Below are 16,542 nucleotides of genomic sequence, written 5' to 3'. Positions count from 1 at the left end.
TTTAACACAAAATGCAATTCTGGAATATTTTAATATTGGACAAAATAAAATAAAATGTAAACCCTAAGAGAAACATACCCTGCAAATACAACGTGATATAGTGAAATGGGTAGTTTGACCGTAACATGGTTGCACTGTGATATCCACTCCAACAAGTCTTGCTTACTTGACGCCACTTTTTCAATAAAAACACATTTATGCAATGACTTTACATAATGTATATTTATGTCGCATCATTTAGCCTGTGCTGTGATGTGCAGGAGCAGCAGGTAAAAGTTAGTTAAACTAAGCCTGCCCTGAATGAGCCTTGTTCGTTATTGTGAAAGTTAGCGTTAATGTTAGCACAATACTGAGGGTTCAGTTATGTAATAACTGCACATTATGTAATAAAATCGCAAAATGTAATAACATCTCACTTTCAATATGTAATAACGACGCATTATGTAATAATTTGCGCAATATGTAATAAATCGCCTGAACGCAATATGTAATAATGTTTGGCGCATTTTGTAATAAATGTATTACATATTGCGCAGATTATTACATAATCGGGGGTTGCACTTTTTTCTGGTTGAAAATTTAATAAGTGACGCATTATGTAACAAAATTAGAAAATGCACTGACTTTGTCATTGGGGGGGGGGGGGACTTCGGCTAATAAATATATTATGTGTCAAAACCAGTCAAGCAACTAGATATCTATAGTTGTTCAGCTGATGACGAACTGAACCTAGTGACTGGACAGTCCCGTAAAACCCGACACTTGCATTTCAGTTCTGGCCTTTGATCTACAAGTGATAGAAGCGTGGTTGACATAGCCGCATTTACTGCCTCAATCCATAGATTACAGAGGGCCATTTAAACATAAGAAATCCATTAAGAATTGATGATTGCAGACATTTGATTTAAATCGGCAAGCATTTCAACATTTAACTGCTGCGAACCAGCCAGCAACATGTTATGGTTTTTTGTTCATTTAAAATGAGTTTTAATTCTACTTTGTTTGATCATGATGTTGCAGATGGACTTTGGCTGAAGAGGATATCTTTAGATTTTCAGACTAAATCCTTCATGAAAACTATTGGAGAATGGGCTCCTCAATAGGCTATGCGTTTCTCATTGGCCCATGCTACACCCTTCCACCAATCTTCATGAAAATCACTCAAACGCGAAACCACGTAGCTGCTTTACACCGTCGGTAAGAATATTTCAGTGGAACCATCATCATCTGCCATCATTGTCTATCAGTGTTAAGAATTCCCCCCGGCCATGCTGACCCATTGACCATGCGTCTATGAGGAGACACCGCCTGAATGAATGGCTCTGGCAAAGGCAACATGTTGAAAGGCATGTGAATAAAATGTTTATCTGCCAAGCAGGATTTAGATTTAGAGATTTGTTTTTATATTTTAATCGAGCTTCACAACAGGGTGTGTGTGACATGGGCAGACCATCGTCTGTGACAGCCTGTCGCTGTCCATCGGCGGCCGTGCTGAAATGTTCATCAATCGATGCATACAGTAGAGCGCCTTGCGCTGTCCTCGGTGCTGAAACATCTGAAGCTTTGTTCTTCTACTTCAGAACAAGGGTGTCTGTAAAGCTTCACTGTCCGCTTTCTTAGACATAGCCTACTGTATCACTTGGCTCAATACGTGACATGTTGTGTTTATGGATAGGACAGGGGAAATTTCAGCAATTTTACAGTTGTGACTTTTAAAAGACTCAGAATTGCCCACTGAAAATGCCCCGCCACCTCTGGGCTGAGTGTAGCTCCACCCCTAGCTATATTTATATTCTCAAAACATTTGAACCATGATCTGGGCGGGCCCAAATATATACTACATCTGCAGTGTAGCGCTCTGTTGGTGGTATATATGTCAGGACACACACACACAGCTCTGCCATTAACAGTCACGATTTTGCAAATTTTATACAGAAAATGTAATTCACTTAAAACAGGCTATAGCTGGTTAGAAACACATGTCGCATATAACATTACACTGATTTGCAGTGATTTACAAACAGTTTTGACTTGCAAAAACTACTCTGCTGTTGGGCGGAAACCTTGTATCTCCAAATTTGACCATTTTCTTTTTATTTCATAAATGTTTTTAGTGGGTACGCAAAAATAACCTGTGAAAGTTCGTGACACTGATCGACAAGATGATGACAGATGACGGCACCACTGACATATTCTTACCGGTGGTGATAAAGCAGCGGCCCTCGTGGTTTGGCGTTTTACTGCGCAAAAGCGCAAAGTGCAGCACTTGTATACACGGAAATGATGTAGGCTAAATCTTGAAGGCCATAACGGCTGACTCCGGTTTCATAGGAGTAGGCCTAATATTGCTAACTGATTTGTTACCTTCCGCCATGGAGGTTATGTTTTCGGTGCTGTCTGTGTGTCTGTTTAATTTGTATTTGATATTTAAGTGATAGGCCTATTTGAGTTGACATGGAAGGGTGCACATATGGCCAATGAGAAACGCATAAGCCACTTCTAAACATGAAGTCTGGAGCATGTCCGGCTAGCCAGAGCAGGATATTTTCCGGTTTGACCTTTCTAGACATGAGGGGTCTTTTTTTTTTTTTGCCGAAGGTGAGTAGAGCGAGCTGGGGGAGCGTGGGGGCGGTTGGGAGGAGTGGGGCGCGGTGCGGAGGAGAGCCAATTCATAAACGTCTCTCTCTCCTCAATTCTTAATGGATTTCTTATGTTTAAATGGCCCTGTAATCTATGGATTGAGGCAGTAAATGCGGCTATGTCAACCACGCTTCTATCACTTGTAGATCAAAGGCCAGAACTAAAATGCAAGTGTCGGGTTTTACTGTCTATGCTCGCTGGTTTACCGGACTGTTGTCACTAGATTCAGTTCGTCATCAGCTGAACAACTATAGATATCTAGTTGCTTGACTGGTTTTGACACATAATATATTTATTAGCCGAAGTCCCTACCCCCAATGACAAAGTCAGTGCATTTTCTAATTTTGTTACATAATGCGTCACTTATTAAATTTTCAACCAGAAAAAAGTGCAACCCTCGCATTATGTAATAATCTGCGCAATATGTAATAGATTTATTACAAAATGCGTCAAACGTTATTACATATTGCGCTCAGGCGATTTATTACATATTGCGCAAATTATTACATAAGGCGTCATTATTACATATTGAAAGTGAGATGTTATTACATTTTGCGATTTTATTACATAATGTGCAGTTATTACATAATGCGTCGTTACAATGCGTTTACAACATGTCTAAAGATCATAGAAGTGGATGGTATCAGGAATGTCACCGATAGTTACAGGTGAGCTTACAACCTTTATCTGAAGGTAGTAGAAGTATATGGATGCGTCAGGACCACTGGGGGAGCGAGCAAACACCAGTCAAAGCTGTCGGGGTCTGTGCAGTGTAGCTCAAGGCTAAATTAGCCTCAAGCATATTAGCCTGGCTAACATGCTAGCGTGATGCAGGCAGAAAGGAGTTGGCTAATTAGCAGTGGCCGAAGTTTTGCAATGAAAGCTAGAGCAGTTTCTTGAAATGCATTCTAACCAGCCAAAAATATTCACATAAAACACAGCGTATTGCTGGTGGTGGCCGTGACACCGGCGCTGCCCTACTGGGGCAGTGGGTTAGAGAAACTATCCGGGGGGGAATGCAGGATTGCAGCTAAACACCCTCTTGAGGCAGTGGATCTGCTAGGCCCAGTTGTCGCAGCCATTTCAGCCTGATGTCCAAGTCTCGGGGAAACTGATGAACTGAACACCGGTGTAGCTTTTGCACCTGGGAACACAACACTTTGGACCCATGACTATCCCTAACCTGTCCCTGGACACTAAACTCAACTCAACTCAACAAAACAAACAGACGGACATTTATTTTTATTTTTACAAACAAACACAACAACCTAGGCTATCTGACATACTCTAAAACTAAACCTAAACTACTAAATACTACAAAGAGATACTCAACACTTTTTCTACTTCTTTCTGCTGAAAATCAATATATATTGGAAATTAGCTGTGTTCTTGATGAATCCAGGTCAAAGTCCTGACATTTACTGTAAAACTGAGTAATTCCTCATCTCTTCTCACATACCTATGCAAACAGACGAACATTTATTTATTTATTTATTTATTTTACAAACAAACACAACCTAGGCTATCTGAAGTACTCTAAACCTAAACTACTAAATACTACAATTTACACTATGCACTAGGGGTGCACCGATCGATCGGCACGCAATCTGTATCGGCCGATTTTGACCTCAAATATGTGATCTGCTGCTGCAGATATTTCTTTATTGTCGCCGATTGCATAGCCGATCATGCTGCACGTGAGAAACATGAGGCAGCCCATTTTCATGTCTTCAATGTCTATCGTTTAACTTTCATATTGTGCTCTAACATTTATATCATTGTGTTGCAAAGCACACGCTTTGCTTTCGTCAGTGTACTCACCTCCACACACCACACCAGACTGTTAACACACCCCTTGCGTCTTTGAATCACACACATCAGCTGGTGATTACAGCAGACTCAGCAGACAGAAGTTACCTCCAGTCCTCCCGCCTACCGAGGCATTTGCATGCTGTTAAGTCCGTGTTTGATCCATATTTGCGTGTATCCTCCTAACGTTAATAGCTCCGGTTAGCTTTAGCCGCTTTAGCTTAATCGATAAAATAGTTAACTTGGGTCGAAGTTATTTTTCTTGTGTAACAGGGAAATCCCGGAAAATGGAATATTTTTGTTGAGTGAACTGAACTGCATTGAACTGGTAACATGGAAATCCCGAAGTGGAGTGATTTTTGTTCTTTTGTAAACTGAACTGAGAGAACTGGACTACTACTAGCCATTTAGTTCAACACAGTCTTGTGCTCCAATTATCTCACACACAAAAAATCATGTTGGCGGTTTCCTTTAGCCTACAAAATATAAAATATTGATGTAGAAAAAAAAAAAAGTGCTGCACTTTCAATTTGATGCATGAAATGTAGGCCTATATGTAAAATGGAAACTGTTCTATAATAGACTGCTATAGTTGCTTACAAAATAAAAAAATAAATATATATATATATATATATATATATATATATATATATATATATATATATCGGTGATCGGTAATCGGTAATCGGTGATCGGTCGATGATCGGTTGGGCAGATATTTCTCATAGGTGATCGGCAATCGGTGATCGGTGGCAAAAAACGTGATCGGTGCACCCCTACTATGCACTCTAATCAAAATGCTCCACAAATCTCTCTCTCTCTATTCAACAATTCTCCACACTCCATAGTCCCAGCATGGTGTGCAGCCACTTTTATAAACTTTGGCTGGGAGGGGCCTAGGCACGAGAGATGGGCGGGCATCACTGATCAAGCTACGTCACAGATCAAGAGCTCAGCCAATAGAAAGGGAGGAAAATTGGGAGTCTACAGCTGGCCTTTTTGCCTTTTTGGTTTGTATGGAACTGCATGGGTATGTGAGAAGAGAAGAGGAATTACTCAGATTTACAGTAAATGTCAGGACTTTGACCTGGATTCCTCAAGAACACAGCTAATTTCCAATATATATTGATTTACAGCAGAAAAAAGTGGAAAAAGTGTTGAGTATCTCTCGTTATTAGTGAATAGCCGAAACGGACGCGGAAAAGGAAAGCGGAAGTGACGGAAAAGACACCGTCACTTCCTTTTCCGCGTCTGTTTCGGCTATTCACTAATAACGTTAATGCATAAACACACTGCATAGAAGACGTCAGCTCGTCTTAAAACAGTGGAAAATGAGTGTAAAGTCATGGTGCAAGTTGCTATTTAGACTGTAAACAGTGGAGCATGGACGCTGAAAAGGAAGTGACGGTGGCAGGAGAGGCGCGCTGTACAGGAAGCTGGGGGAAAAGGTAGGGCTGTCCCAGAGTCTATTTTCCCAGAGTCTATTTTTATAAAAAAATAGACTCTGGGTTCCCAGATTTCTGCACATTTAAACACAACCACAGTTTTGGAAATTAATGGCCATAATCGAGGCATTTCAGTTTTGGAATCTCACTTCCACTATCCGACATCCTCAGGTTGACAGGTATCATAGTGTCCCCCGCTCTAAACCCAAAAAGACGGCCACCACGACGGCAGGCCAGGGCAAGCCAGTGAAGAAAGCCAAAGAGACGCAGAGCGCAGCGCTGCGGGGTACCAAGAAGAAGACCCCGGAGAGGAAGACCCCGGAGAAGCAGCCCGAGAAGCGGCCGGCGGAGGGGGACAAGGAGAAAAGTAAAGAGATGAACAACAAACTGGCTGAGGCAAAAGAGTAAAAATCATTTAGCACTACTTCTCCTTTTCTTTCTTTTGGGGGAAAAGAACGCAGAGGCTGCAAAATGCATTGGAGGTTCTCTATCTCCTCTCCCTCTGTTTCTCTCTCTCTCTCTCTCGCTCAGTCTCTCAGTATTTTCTCTCTTAAAGGAACGGTTCACCCAAAAAATGTAATTCAGTCCTTATCTACTCACCCCCCCCAATGCCGATGGAAGGGCAAGTGAAGTTGTTTAGTCCACAAAACATTTGTGGAGTTTCACATCAAAACGCCATTGCAGAGTTGTCTTAAAAACAATTGAAGTGGATGGGGTCCTGCTCGCCCGGCGTAATCCAAGTCTCCACAAGCCCTGAGATGCCAAGTTGACTTGAAAAGATGTAATTTACAGTACACCCTATTTTTTAGCATAAATCATCACTGTAGCAGGCTACAGACCCACTGTAGCAGGCTACAGTATCCCCAGCTCTTATTATTATTATTTCAGCAAAAAACAGGCAGTAAATGTTGTCTTTTCAAGTCAACTTGGCATTTCAGGGCTTGTGGAGACTTGGATTACACCAGGTGAGCAGCATGGACTATATATATATATATACAGTATATATATATATATAGACACTGTATATATATATATATACTGTATATATATATATATATATATACATACATATACATATATATACACACAGTACATATATATAATTATATAATATATATAATTTCATATATTTGAAATTTGGTCAAATCCACTTCAATTGTTTGGGGAAATTCTGCAACAGTGTGTTGCTGTATGAAACTCCAGGAATGTTTTGTGCACTAAAAAACGTCACCCGTCCTTCCATCGACACGGGGGTGAGTAGATATTAGATAATGACTGAATTTTCATTTTTGGGTGAACTCTTCCTTTAACGTCTCTTCTCTCCCTCCTTCACTACCTCTGGGCTAAGTTTGTACAGTAGTAACTGTGAAATGTCAGGGTTCAGACATGACATGTCACTGCTCCCCCCGCCTCACCATATATACTTTGCTATAGTAAAGAAGGGGGGCGTGAGCATCCTCTTCCTGCGCCATTTGATGCCGCCCACCACCCCCACTCTCCTCGTCTCCATCTCCAGGTTGCCATGGCTACTGGCTGCCTGACTAGCCAATGGGTGGCTCTTGCTGCATGGGCCCACCGACAAACAAATCTGTAGGGTTGGCTTTGATCAGCTGAGCAGATTGCTTTGTTGAGTTTATCAAGGATTTTGTTTGTTCGTTTGCTGTTGATTTTTTTAAGGAAAGAAATCTCAAATTGGCAAAGCTGGATATGGTCTCTGCACTAAATTAATAGCAAAAGATACTCTTGACATTTTGAAAATCTTTGATAAATGTGCTGCTTGGTTAATCATCAGTGTGTATGGATCCATGGCTTGTTTTGTGGCTGCTCTGTTGTCTTTGCTACTGTTCTCTGTTCACGGTGCTGTAGCGCACACAGGGCTCAAAGGCTGTCTGATATCAGATGGGCAATATCACAATGCTTTGTTAAACATGATTTTGAAAGCCAATGTCTCATTCTGTTAACTGAACTGTGTTCTGTCAACTATACATAAAGGGTTTTCAATTTAATATAATTGAAGGACCTCTTACCTCCGGCCATTTATATGAAATCCATTCACACAGTTGTATTTTGGGTCACCCACGGCTATTTTCTAACACCCATTTGGTTGCCAATGAACCATCTGGGGTCACTCTAAACTGATTATGCATGACTACGCCAGTCGTTTGCATTGCAGATGAGTGCTACTGAATTAGCTAATACCGTCATGCAGTAGTAATGGAGTATTTAACATTGTCTAGATATACGGTAGAAGTGTCGACAGGGCTTGTAAATGTGGCTCTTGTCTGCCATAGTGCACAGCATGTATAGCTATCAGTCTCAAATGGCCATAGGTCTGTGTAAATCTCTCCCCACACAATCTTCATTACCAAGATGGATCCCTCTGTAATGCTATGCTACACAGCCGTGATGCTAATGCACACAGGCATACATACACACACTTTCGGCTCTTTGTTCGACACACCGCCATGGGTGACTGTAACCAATGTGATTAGGGCCCTCCTGGGACGATAGCAGACAGCTGCAGTCCCACTATTCACATCACCTCCAAAGGGGACCATTTTGGATTCACCTTCCAAATACATCATGAACAATTCACTGCCATTTAGCACATTTAATCTGATATAATGTATTTGATCTCATTCTCTCGAATGGTGAGTTCTATCTGCTAATGCCTGTTTTATTCTAACAATGATAATAACACAGCACAGTGATGTGATGGTAAGTTTTGAATGCTTCTCTCTTTTGGACTCCACTGTTCATCACGCTCTGTTTCTGACTGCATGTCGTCGTCGTCTTGACTCAAGGCCGCTCCCCTGGATTTAGGTGTGTCTGAGGTCTGTTGGTTTGATGAGGTTTGGTTTACTTGTAAAATGATGTGTTTTAACACTGACAGGATTTATTTTTGCTTTGTCTGGCAAGTTGAACACGGCGGACAATGTTTGTGTGTAAAGGCGGGGTATAGCAAATTATACCAAATCACGCTGTATTCCTTCCATTTTTGGTTTTGAGAGGAAAGGGGAAATTAAGTTGTATTATAACCGTTTATCTGTTCATGTCCAAATTGATGATGATAACCCCCCTTGTATATATACAATAACTTATAACTGTCTATATATTGCCAGTAGGGCTCAACATCAGCTGAGCCCTATATAGGACCTTGCCTAGGCTCTACACTTGGTCCAAGGCAAACTAGCTGCTTCTTGTTCGTCTTACTATAGAGAAGCGTGCAGGCCTTTTGTGTGGGGTTATAGGAGCATTGTATGGCCCGCCTTGTCATGGGTCACCCATCACTGTCCTCCACCCCCCTCAGGCACCCTGCTCACTGTTCTCATCGGTTCTGCCAGTCAGCATCCCTCCCTCCATTTTGAGTGGACGACTGTACTGTCTCCATTTGCTGTGGTCTGAGTCGGTCCTAGAGACCACCACCATGCCGTAGTCAGGGAGACCACCACCATGCCGTAGTCAGGGAGACTACCACCATGCCGTAGTCAGGGAGACCACCATGTCTTAGGCAAAAACAATATTTTACTGTGACGTGCTTGTGTTTCTATCTGCTTGCTCATATTTAATGAAATATTACAAATAAATGCAAAAAGGCAGAAAAAGCAACGTCTTCTTGCTTCTTTTTGTTGAGAAGTATGGAAGGGCCATTAGTGTTTAGCAGGTATCTGTGGTTGTTTCTCCTGTCCTGGTCTTTGTCTTTGTAAAGCAGTGTTGGGCAAGTTACGAAATGTAATAAGTTACTCATTACTTGTACATTACTTACTTTACTTATTTACATGGTATCAAAAGTAATTGTTGCGTTACTCGTTATATTGCTATATTACTTTTGCTACCCCGCCTTTCCGAAGCAAAAATGTACAACCTCTTTAGCCAGATCCTTTCAGAACTGAAACCACTTTATTGGGACAATAATTAACAGGAGGAGTCAACAATCAGTCAAACTGCATCACTTTCTATTTATTTGCCCATCGGACAAAAAACAAATGGCGTTCTGGCATCACAGTAGTTACGCATAGAGACAGTCGGCATGTGTGGGAACGCCCACAAAATGTTATACGGCTGGCGCGCGAGTGGGGTAAAACCACCCATATATCTCAATGGGCTGACTCACCAAAGCAAGGTGCTGCGGCTCTACACTACAGGTTTGGGGATTCTAGAGCAGAACACAAGACATCTGTTCAGATGTGCGTTTACTGCTGTGGTTAAATCCCCGATCGTGTCTGCCTGCGCTGGGCTAGCAGCTAAATTCTAACTTTGCTGAATGGATAGAATGGGGGATTTACCCCACCCTGACCACGCCCCCAGCCAGGCTGACCACGCCCCCAGCCAGGCTGAGCCAGCTAACTCAGCGTCTATGACGAGACATCGCCTCAACCTAATAGCCAGAGCTATCTCCACACTTTGTTTTAGCACTGTGCCAGCGCTGGAGAAGGTCATCCAGTAACTTGAAGTTACTTGGACTAGTAAATAGTAACTGTAATATTATTACTGTTTTGGAAATTGTAAATCCCTTATACTGCTCGTGACTGGGGAAAGTAATATATTACAGTGATAAATACATTACTGCCCAACACTGTTTGTGAGACAGACAATATTTACTGAATAAATCCACATGGAAGAGAATTTGCTCTCACAGTTTCTTTCTATGCTTCTCCACGATTGCGCCACATTCTGGCACGAGTTCTGACATCCTTTCCAGGCCGCGCATATTTTGCTGTCATGTGAGGACTGAAGAATATATTATTTTTGCACCCCAGTCTTCAATATATTCCAAAACTCACGCAAATTATCTCGCAACATGCATGTCAAAGGATGTCTCGAACCTCATTCCAGAATAAGATGTCATGTGTTTTTCAGGCCGCAAGTATTGTACAAATGATGCAATTATCTATGTTCTATGTTCCTTTATGCGTGCAACTACCACAAATGTGTAACGCTATATTTATCTGAAATGGCATTGTACTTTCTCATACTGATTATTAGTCTGCTGTCATGGTTTTTGGCGTATTTTGAGGATGTAAAAATTTGGATGATGTTGTGTCTAGGGATGGGCATTTCTAGCAAAAACACTATTCGAAATTCGCTGGCCAAAGTCGACTTTTAATCGAAATTCGAAAATAAAAATAAAATGTAAAAAAAAAAAAAAAAAAAATTGTGAGTGAAATGTTGCATTGTCTCCCCTGATTCTAAGTATAGTCGAATCGCTTGGTTTGAGCAAGTAAAACAATTTTTATAAGCATTTTAAGCAAGGTTTATGGAAAAATGAATGGCGGATGAAATCCCATGAAGAGGGAGAGGTTGCTTATAAAAATTGTTTTACTTGCTCAAACCAAGCGATTCGACTATACTTAGAATCAGGGGAGACAATGCAACATTTCACTCACAAAAAAAAATAAAAAATAAATCAATAAACGAATTTCGACTTTCAATAATAAAAGTCGACCTTGATAATAACAACGATTATTCGAAAATTCGAAATTCGATGCCCATCCCTAGTTGTGTCCCAATTTCTAGTGCGCTAATGGCTAACATTCTGATTCATTTGAAGGGTTGTGGTAAAACAGTACCACTACATACAACTCTGTCAGCCAATCCGAGATATTGGCTGGGTGCAGACTCTAAAGCAACACCTGTGGGGCTGTGCTCTACCCGATCCCAGGTAATCATAATAATAACGCAAATCAATTGACCACAAAACCACGAATGCCACTCATTCCCATCCCTACATGCCCATGGCGTTCTGATTTTCTTTCACCGTTTTTCTATTGCAGTGGCACAGTTTTGTTTTGATGGTGACCCCAGCCACACTCTCTGGGCTACTCCTCAGGTCATAGCCCCCTCTGTAGTTCTCTTCCATATGGACAGTAGCTTAGCCTTAAGGGAGTGAATGGGGCTGTCTGAATGCCTGCTGCCACATCCTACATCAGTGGTTCCCAAACTTAGGGTCGCAACCCTAAGTGGGGTCGCCTGGAATTCAAATACGGTCGCCTGACATTTTGATTCTTTTTTTTTTATTATTATTATTATTATTTTTACACCACACACAATTTAATATTACCGAAGATTATTATGGTCATTTGCTATTTTTATTTTGAGTTTAAAGTGATAGGGCCCTATCTTCCCCCTGGCCTTAGGCGCTAAACTGGCGTTAAACGCAAAAAAAACACGCTTTGCGCCTGACTCGGGAAGATAGCATCATGTTTTTAGGCCCCGAAATGCGCTTTACGCCGAAGAGGCGTGGCGCAGTGCCAGAATAGGCCAGAATGGGCGTTTCGGCCTTAAACGATATCTTCCCCACTGGCGTTAATTTAGCGCTTAGCGCTTTTCAAAACCAGGCCTTATTCAGTGCGCGGACTCCCCTACCAAAGCCACACACAGACAGACATGTGAAATCTCCCAGCATGCATTGAGGCTAATACATTTTGACAAGAAATAGCAACCAAATCAGCCTAAGTAGGCTAAGTGGTAGATAGAAATAATATGTATGTTAACACAACATGCAATTCTAGAACATTTCAATATTGGACAAAATAAAACATAAAAATCAAAACACAACCCTATGTGAAACATATATGTAATCCAGGTGGCATATATATCCGTCGCAAATACAACGTGGTATAGACGAGTGACAACCGTAACACGGTTGTACTGTGATGTACGCTCCAACAAGACTTCGCTTACTTGACATACTTTTTCAATAAAAACACATTTATGCCATGACTTTACATAATGTAGGCTATATTAATTTATGTGCATCATTTAGCCTGTGCTGTGATGTGCAGGAGCAGCAGGTAGCCTACAAGTTATAAAACTACTACCTGCCCTGCCCCTGAATGAGCCGAGTGGGGGTGCTTGTTCACTATTGTGAAAGTTATGTGATTACAACATAAAGATCATGGAATTGGATGGTATCATGAATGTCACCGATAGTTAACGTTCTATATTGTAGGCTACAGGGAGACAGACCATCAGCTCTGCTGAACAGATCTGTATTTGCCTGGCTGTAGGTTGAATTGTTTTATTCAGGCTATGATCTGTGATGTGCTGAGATATCCAAATTGGCATGAAGAGATGACAACATGCAGCCGCAACCCAGACTGGATCGAGTGGATCGGAGCTTCGAAAGGAAGAATGTCATTGCGTAAATGCAGTTCACCAATGACCACAGTTGTGAATAATTCTACGCCTAAAAGGTGTGATTAAATGGTTAAGGCTGGGTTTAGCGCCGAGGGGTAAATAGGGACTGCGCTTGACCACACCCACTAAACAGCACTGCGCCTGGCGTTAAACGCTATTTTAAGGCCAGAGGGAAGATAGGGCCCATAATCTCTAAGATTTCAGTTTTGTTCTCTTGGGTGACACCTATGGCGGTGGGTGGTAATTGCAGGTGAGATCCAAACAGTGCAATGTCACATGTCACTATACTGCAAAGGCTTCATCCAAACGGACATAGCCTCAATCAACATTGTGAGTGACTTTTTTTTTAGATGAAAATCTTTTAGATTATAACTTTAAATCAGGATTCTGAGAATAAAGTCAGAATTCGAAGTTACTGTCAGAATTTTGAGAAAAAACTCTGAATTTTTAGATTAAAATCAGAATTCTCAGATTAAAGTCAGAATTCTGCGGGGAAAAAGAAGCATATGTGACATCACTGATGTCACTGATGATATTATCGATGGTCTACCGGAATTTGAAATGTCTCGGGTCCCTAGATTTTTGTGACGTCAAAATAGGGTCACAAGCCAAAAGAGTTTGGGAACCCCTGTCCTACATGTAAGCTTCCTTGAGGTCCCTCTCTTACGGAGGCCTAGTCAAGTCAACCCTGGCCATCCTGGAACCTCTGTCAGCTGCTGTGATGCACACACTCTCCTTGGTTTCAAGAAATAGCGCAAACACTGCATGGCTGTTGAATTATTCACCCAGATGAGTAGAGCGGAGCACACCTCTCCCTCTATCTATGAGGCAAGCAGCTTACTCATACCCATGCAACCACTGTATACCGTTTGACATCCTCTAACATCACATAACTCAAATATGATCACTTTTTACTTGTAGTAGAGAGAAAGGCATCACCGGATAAACCTCTCCATACTATGTTTGCATTATCATTATAATAATAATAATTTGTTTCATTCTAGATCTTTCTAGAGTTTTCTAGATTTGCCAGAGCATGCTGGAATTGTTGTCTGTGGGACCTGCAATCTGAATTGACGTGTTTTAATATTTTAGTCAACACTATGGCCCAATCCCAATTCTTTTCTTAACCCTCAATCTTAACCCTCAAGCTCAACCCTCAATCTTAGTAGCCCTCAAAACTAAGTGTTAAGGGCTATCTTGCGACTTTAAAATGGGACAGCCCTTAAAGGCAGATACGTCTTCAGACTGTGGGGGGCAGCAATATGCCAAAGCTCCGTCCAGTCTGTCAATTCAAAAGAAGAAAGCATCCCTACAAATATTTCCTTGATAATATAGATGTAGAAATTACGATAACCATTGTATTATCTTAGTTTAAATGTCATTTTATGGATTTCCGTTTTGGAGCCTAACACATTTGTTGTTGCTAACTATCGATAGTCAGTAGCCGTGCTGGTCAAGCCATATTATTATTATTATATTATAACATTGTTAACATTGTTACAAAATGCCATAATTCTCGGTGGTAATGTCGTTGTTGAGTTGTTTTTATCAAGATACAGCCTACGTGTAATGCAACGCACCACAAAACAAGTGGGGGCTAGAATGACCGTGCTTTCCGACGTGAGGGCTGGCTTGTCTGCAGTTAAACACTGCAGTCAAGAAATACTTAACTTTGTAGGGCTACTTTTTTCCTCCTTCGCCGCCATCTTCCATTTGAATGGATCTAGCTGATGACACGCAAGGGATTCTGGGATCGCACTCACCGCCAAGTGTGGTCGTGGAAAATCTCAAAACTGAGGGCCGTAGAGCCCTCAAACTCGACCCTTAACTTAACAAAGTGAGAATCGGGACAGCACTAGCACTTCGCGGGAGTGCGCATTTTTGAGACTGAGGGTTAAGATTGAGGGTTAAGATACGAATTGGGATTGGGCCTATATCTCGCACAACTGTTCAATGTTAGCATGGATATGAGATGAACTGTAACCGGGGGTAAGTATAAATGGGGAAGAAGGATGCAGCTGTATTTTGGAAAGACACAGTTCAGAGGGAATTGTAAGTGCATGTTTGTCATCTCCAATTTGTCGAGCTAACTCATTTTAGATTAAAATGTGATTTAGACCAATAGATTATGGTGTCTTCTAGCTCTCTCATCACAGAACACCCCGAGACCCTCATTGAGTCGTGAGTATGCTGTAGTTTGTAATCACAATGTCATTAAGTGAATGGATCAGATGGATTGGATTTGATCCAGCGGCCTAGATATTGATCGACACAAATAAACCGAATGCTTTGACTTCAATTCAGCATTTCTGCTCTTACCAGGGAATTTGTATGTAGTTAAGCTTTCAAAATGAACTGCAACGTGATTTATTAGTCACGTGATCATGCCAAAATTCTCTTGAGCTATTTTTTTTTATATGCAACGTTTGTGAGCCCTTGAGATGCTGCTTCTTGGTCTCCTATAGAGTGATAAAGTCACACCCTCTTCTGGGTTCAGCATGGGACCTAAGACATTTCATTCCCCATTCGTTTTCCCATAGACGTTTCAAAAAAATCCTTATAAAAAGAGTTGCATTTGGTCAAATCAAGCAATTCAGCTATATTCATAATCAGGAGAGACCATGGGGGGATGTCATTTTTCAAGTTTTGGTCCCCTGATTCTGAAATAAGCTGAATCGCCTGGTTTGACCAAGTAAAGCTCTTTATGAGGATTTTTCAAAATGTCAATGGAAAAATGAATGGGGAATGAAATCCCTTAGGTCCCATGCCGAACCGGGAAGAGGGCGTGACTTTGGCACTCTATTGGGTTCTCCCCCTCCCCTAAAACAGACTCCTCTGAAATGAGTGGTCACAGGGTGCTCAGACCAATGACTTGTGTCATTGACATCAGAGAAATGCCTCATCACGTGTCCCTCTCTCTGTCTCTTCTTCTCTGGTATCTTAACGATGTGCTGCCTCCTAGAGATGCTAAGGAGGATGTTCTCGGACCCGGTCATCATCATGCCCAGGGTGCTGCTGGAGGAGAACCAGCTCCCCCGGTGGAAAGCCCCGAGCCCCGGAGGAGCACCGGAGTCGTACGCTTTGCCCACGATGTAAAGCAGGCGGATTAGATCTGCCGCATAAATAGCCGCAGAATTCGACTACTCATTTGTTTGAGTCAATCATAGTCTCACCGGAGCACCCTAATATGGCACTGCAGGCTCCATTCAACAAGGCCCTACTTTTTCATACATGTAGCAATGACAATAGAAGAGTACTTGCCTTAAGCACAAGGTTGTTGTCCGTTGAGTCGGGCTAATCGTGTTCTTAAATATTGCGTAGTTTCCAATTCCAAGCTATTTTTGTCTCTGCCTGTGTTTTCAATTGAAAATGTCTGTTGTTATTCCGCTTCCCAGTGGGGAAACAGCGCCATCTCTGCTGTGTCTACGGGTGGAAACCCTTAATTACACATCTGGAAGAACAGAAAATACAGGCTCTGGCATGACAAAAGCGGCTCGGAATTGGA

The 16,542-nt window shown here is 41.7% G+C and overlaps 1 protein-coding gene across 1 annotated transcript in view; it reads left to right on the top strand.

Moving 5' to 3' along the window:
• map6a (microtubule-associated protein 6a) overlaps positions 1–16,147 on the top strand; it is a gene marked incomplete at both ends in the record, with an annotated part of 101,340 nt that extends 85,193 nt beyond the window's left edge. The window contains 3 exons of the mRNA XM_083645138.1: positions 6,066–6,298; positions 11,446–11,556; positions 16,000–16,147. Of these exons, the coding sequence (XP_083501264.1) occupies positions 6,066–6,298; positions 11,446–11,556; positions 16,000–16,147 (492 nt within the window). The remainder of the gene's footprint in view (positions 1–6,065; positions 6,299–11,445; positions 11,557–15,999) is intronic.
• Positions 16,148–16,542: the final 395 nt, after the last annotated feature.

Source organism: Poromitra crassiceps (assembly GCF_964638095.1).
Source record: "Poromitra crassiceps genome assembly, chromosome: 1".
In the NCBI taxonomy this organism is placed as follows: domain Eukaryota; kingdom Metazoa; phylum Chordata; class Actinopteri; order Beryciformes; family Melamphaidae; genus Poromitra; species Poromitra crassiceps.
The sequence above is the reverse complement of the archived record's forward strand: the minus strand, read 5'-3'. Positions and strand labels throughout refer to the sequence as shown.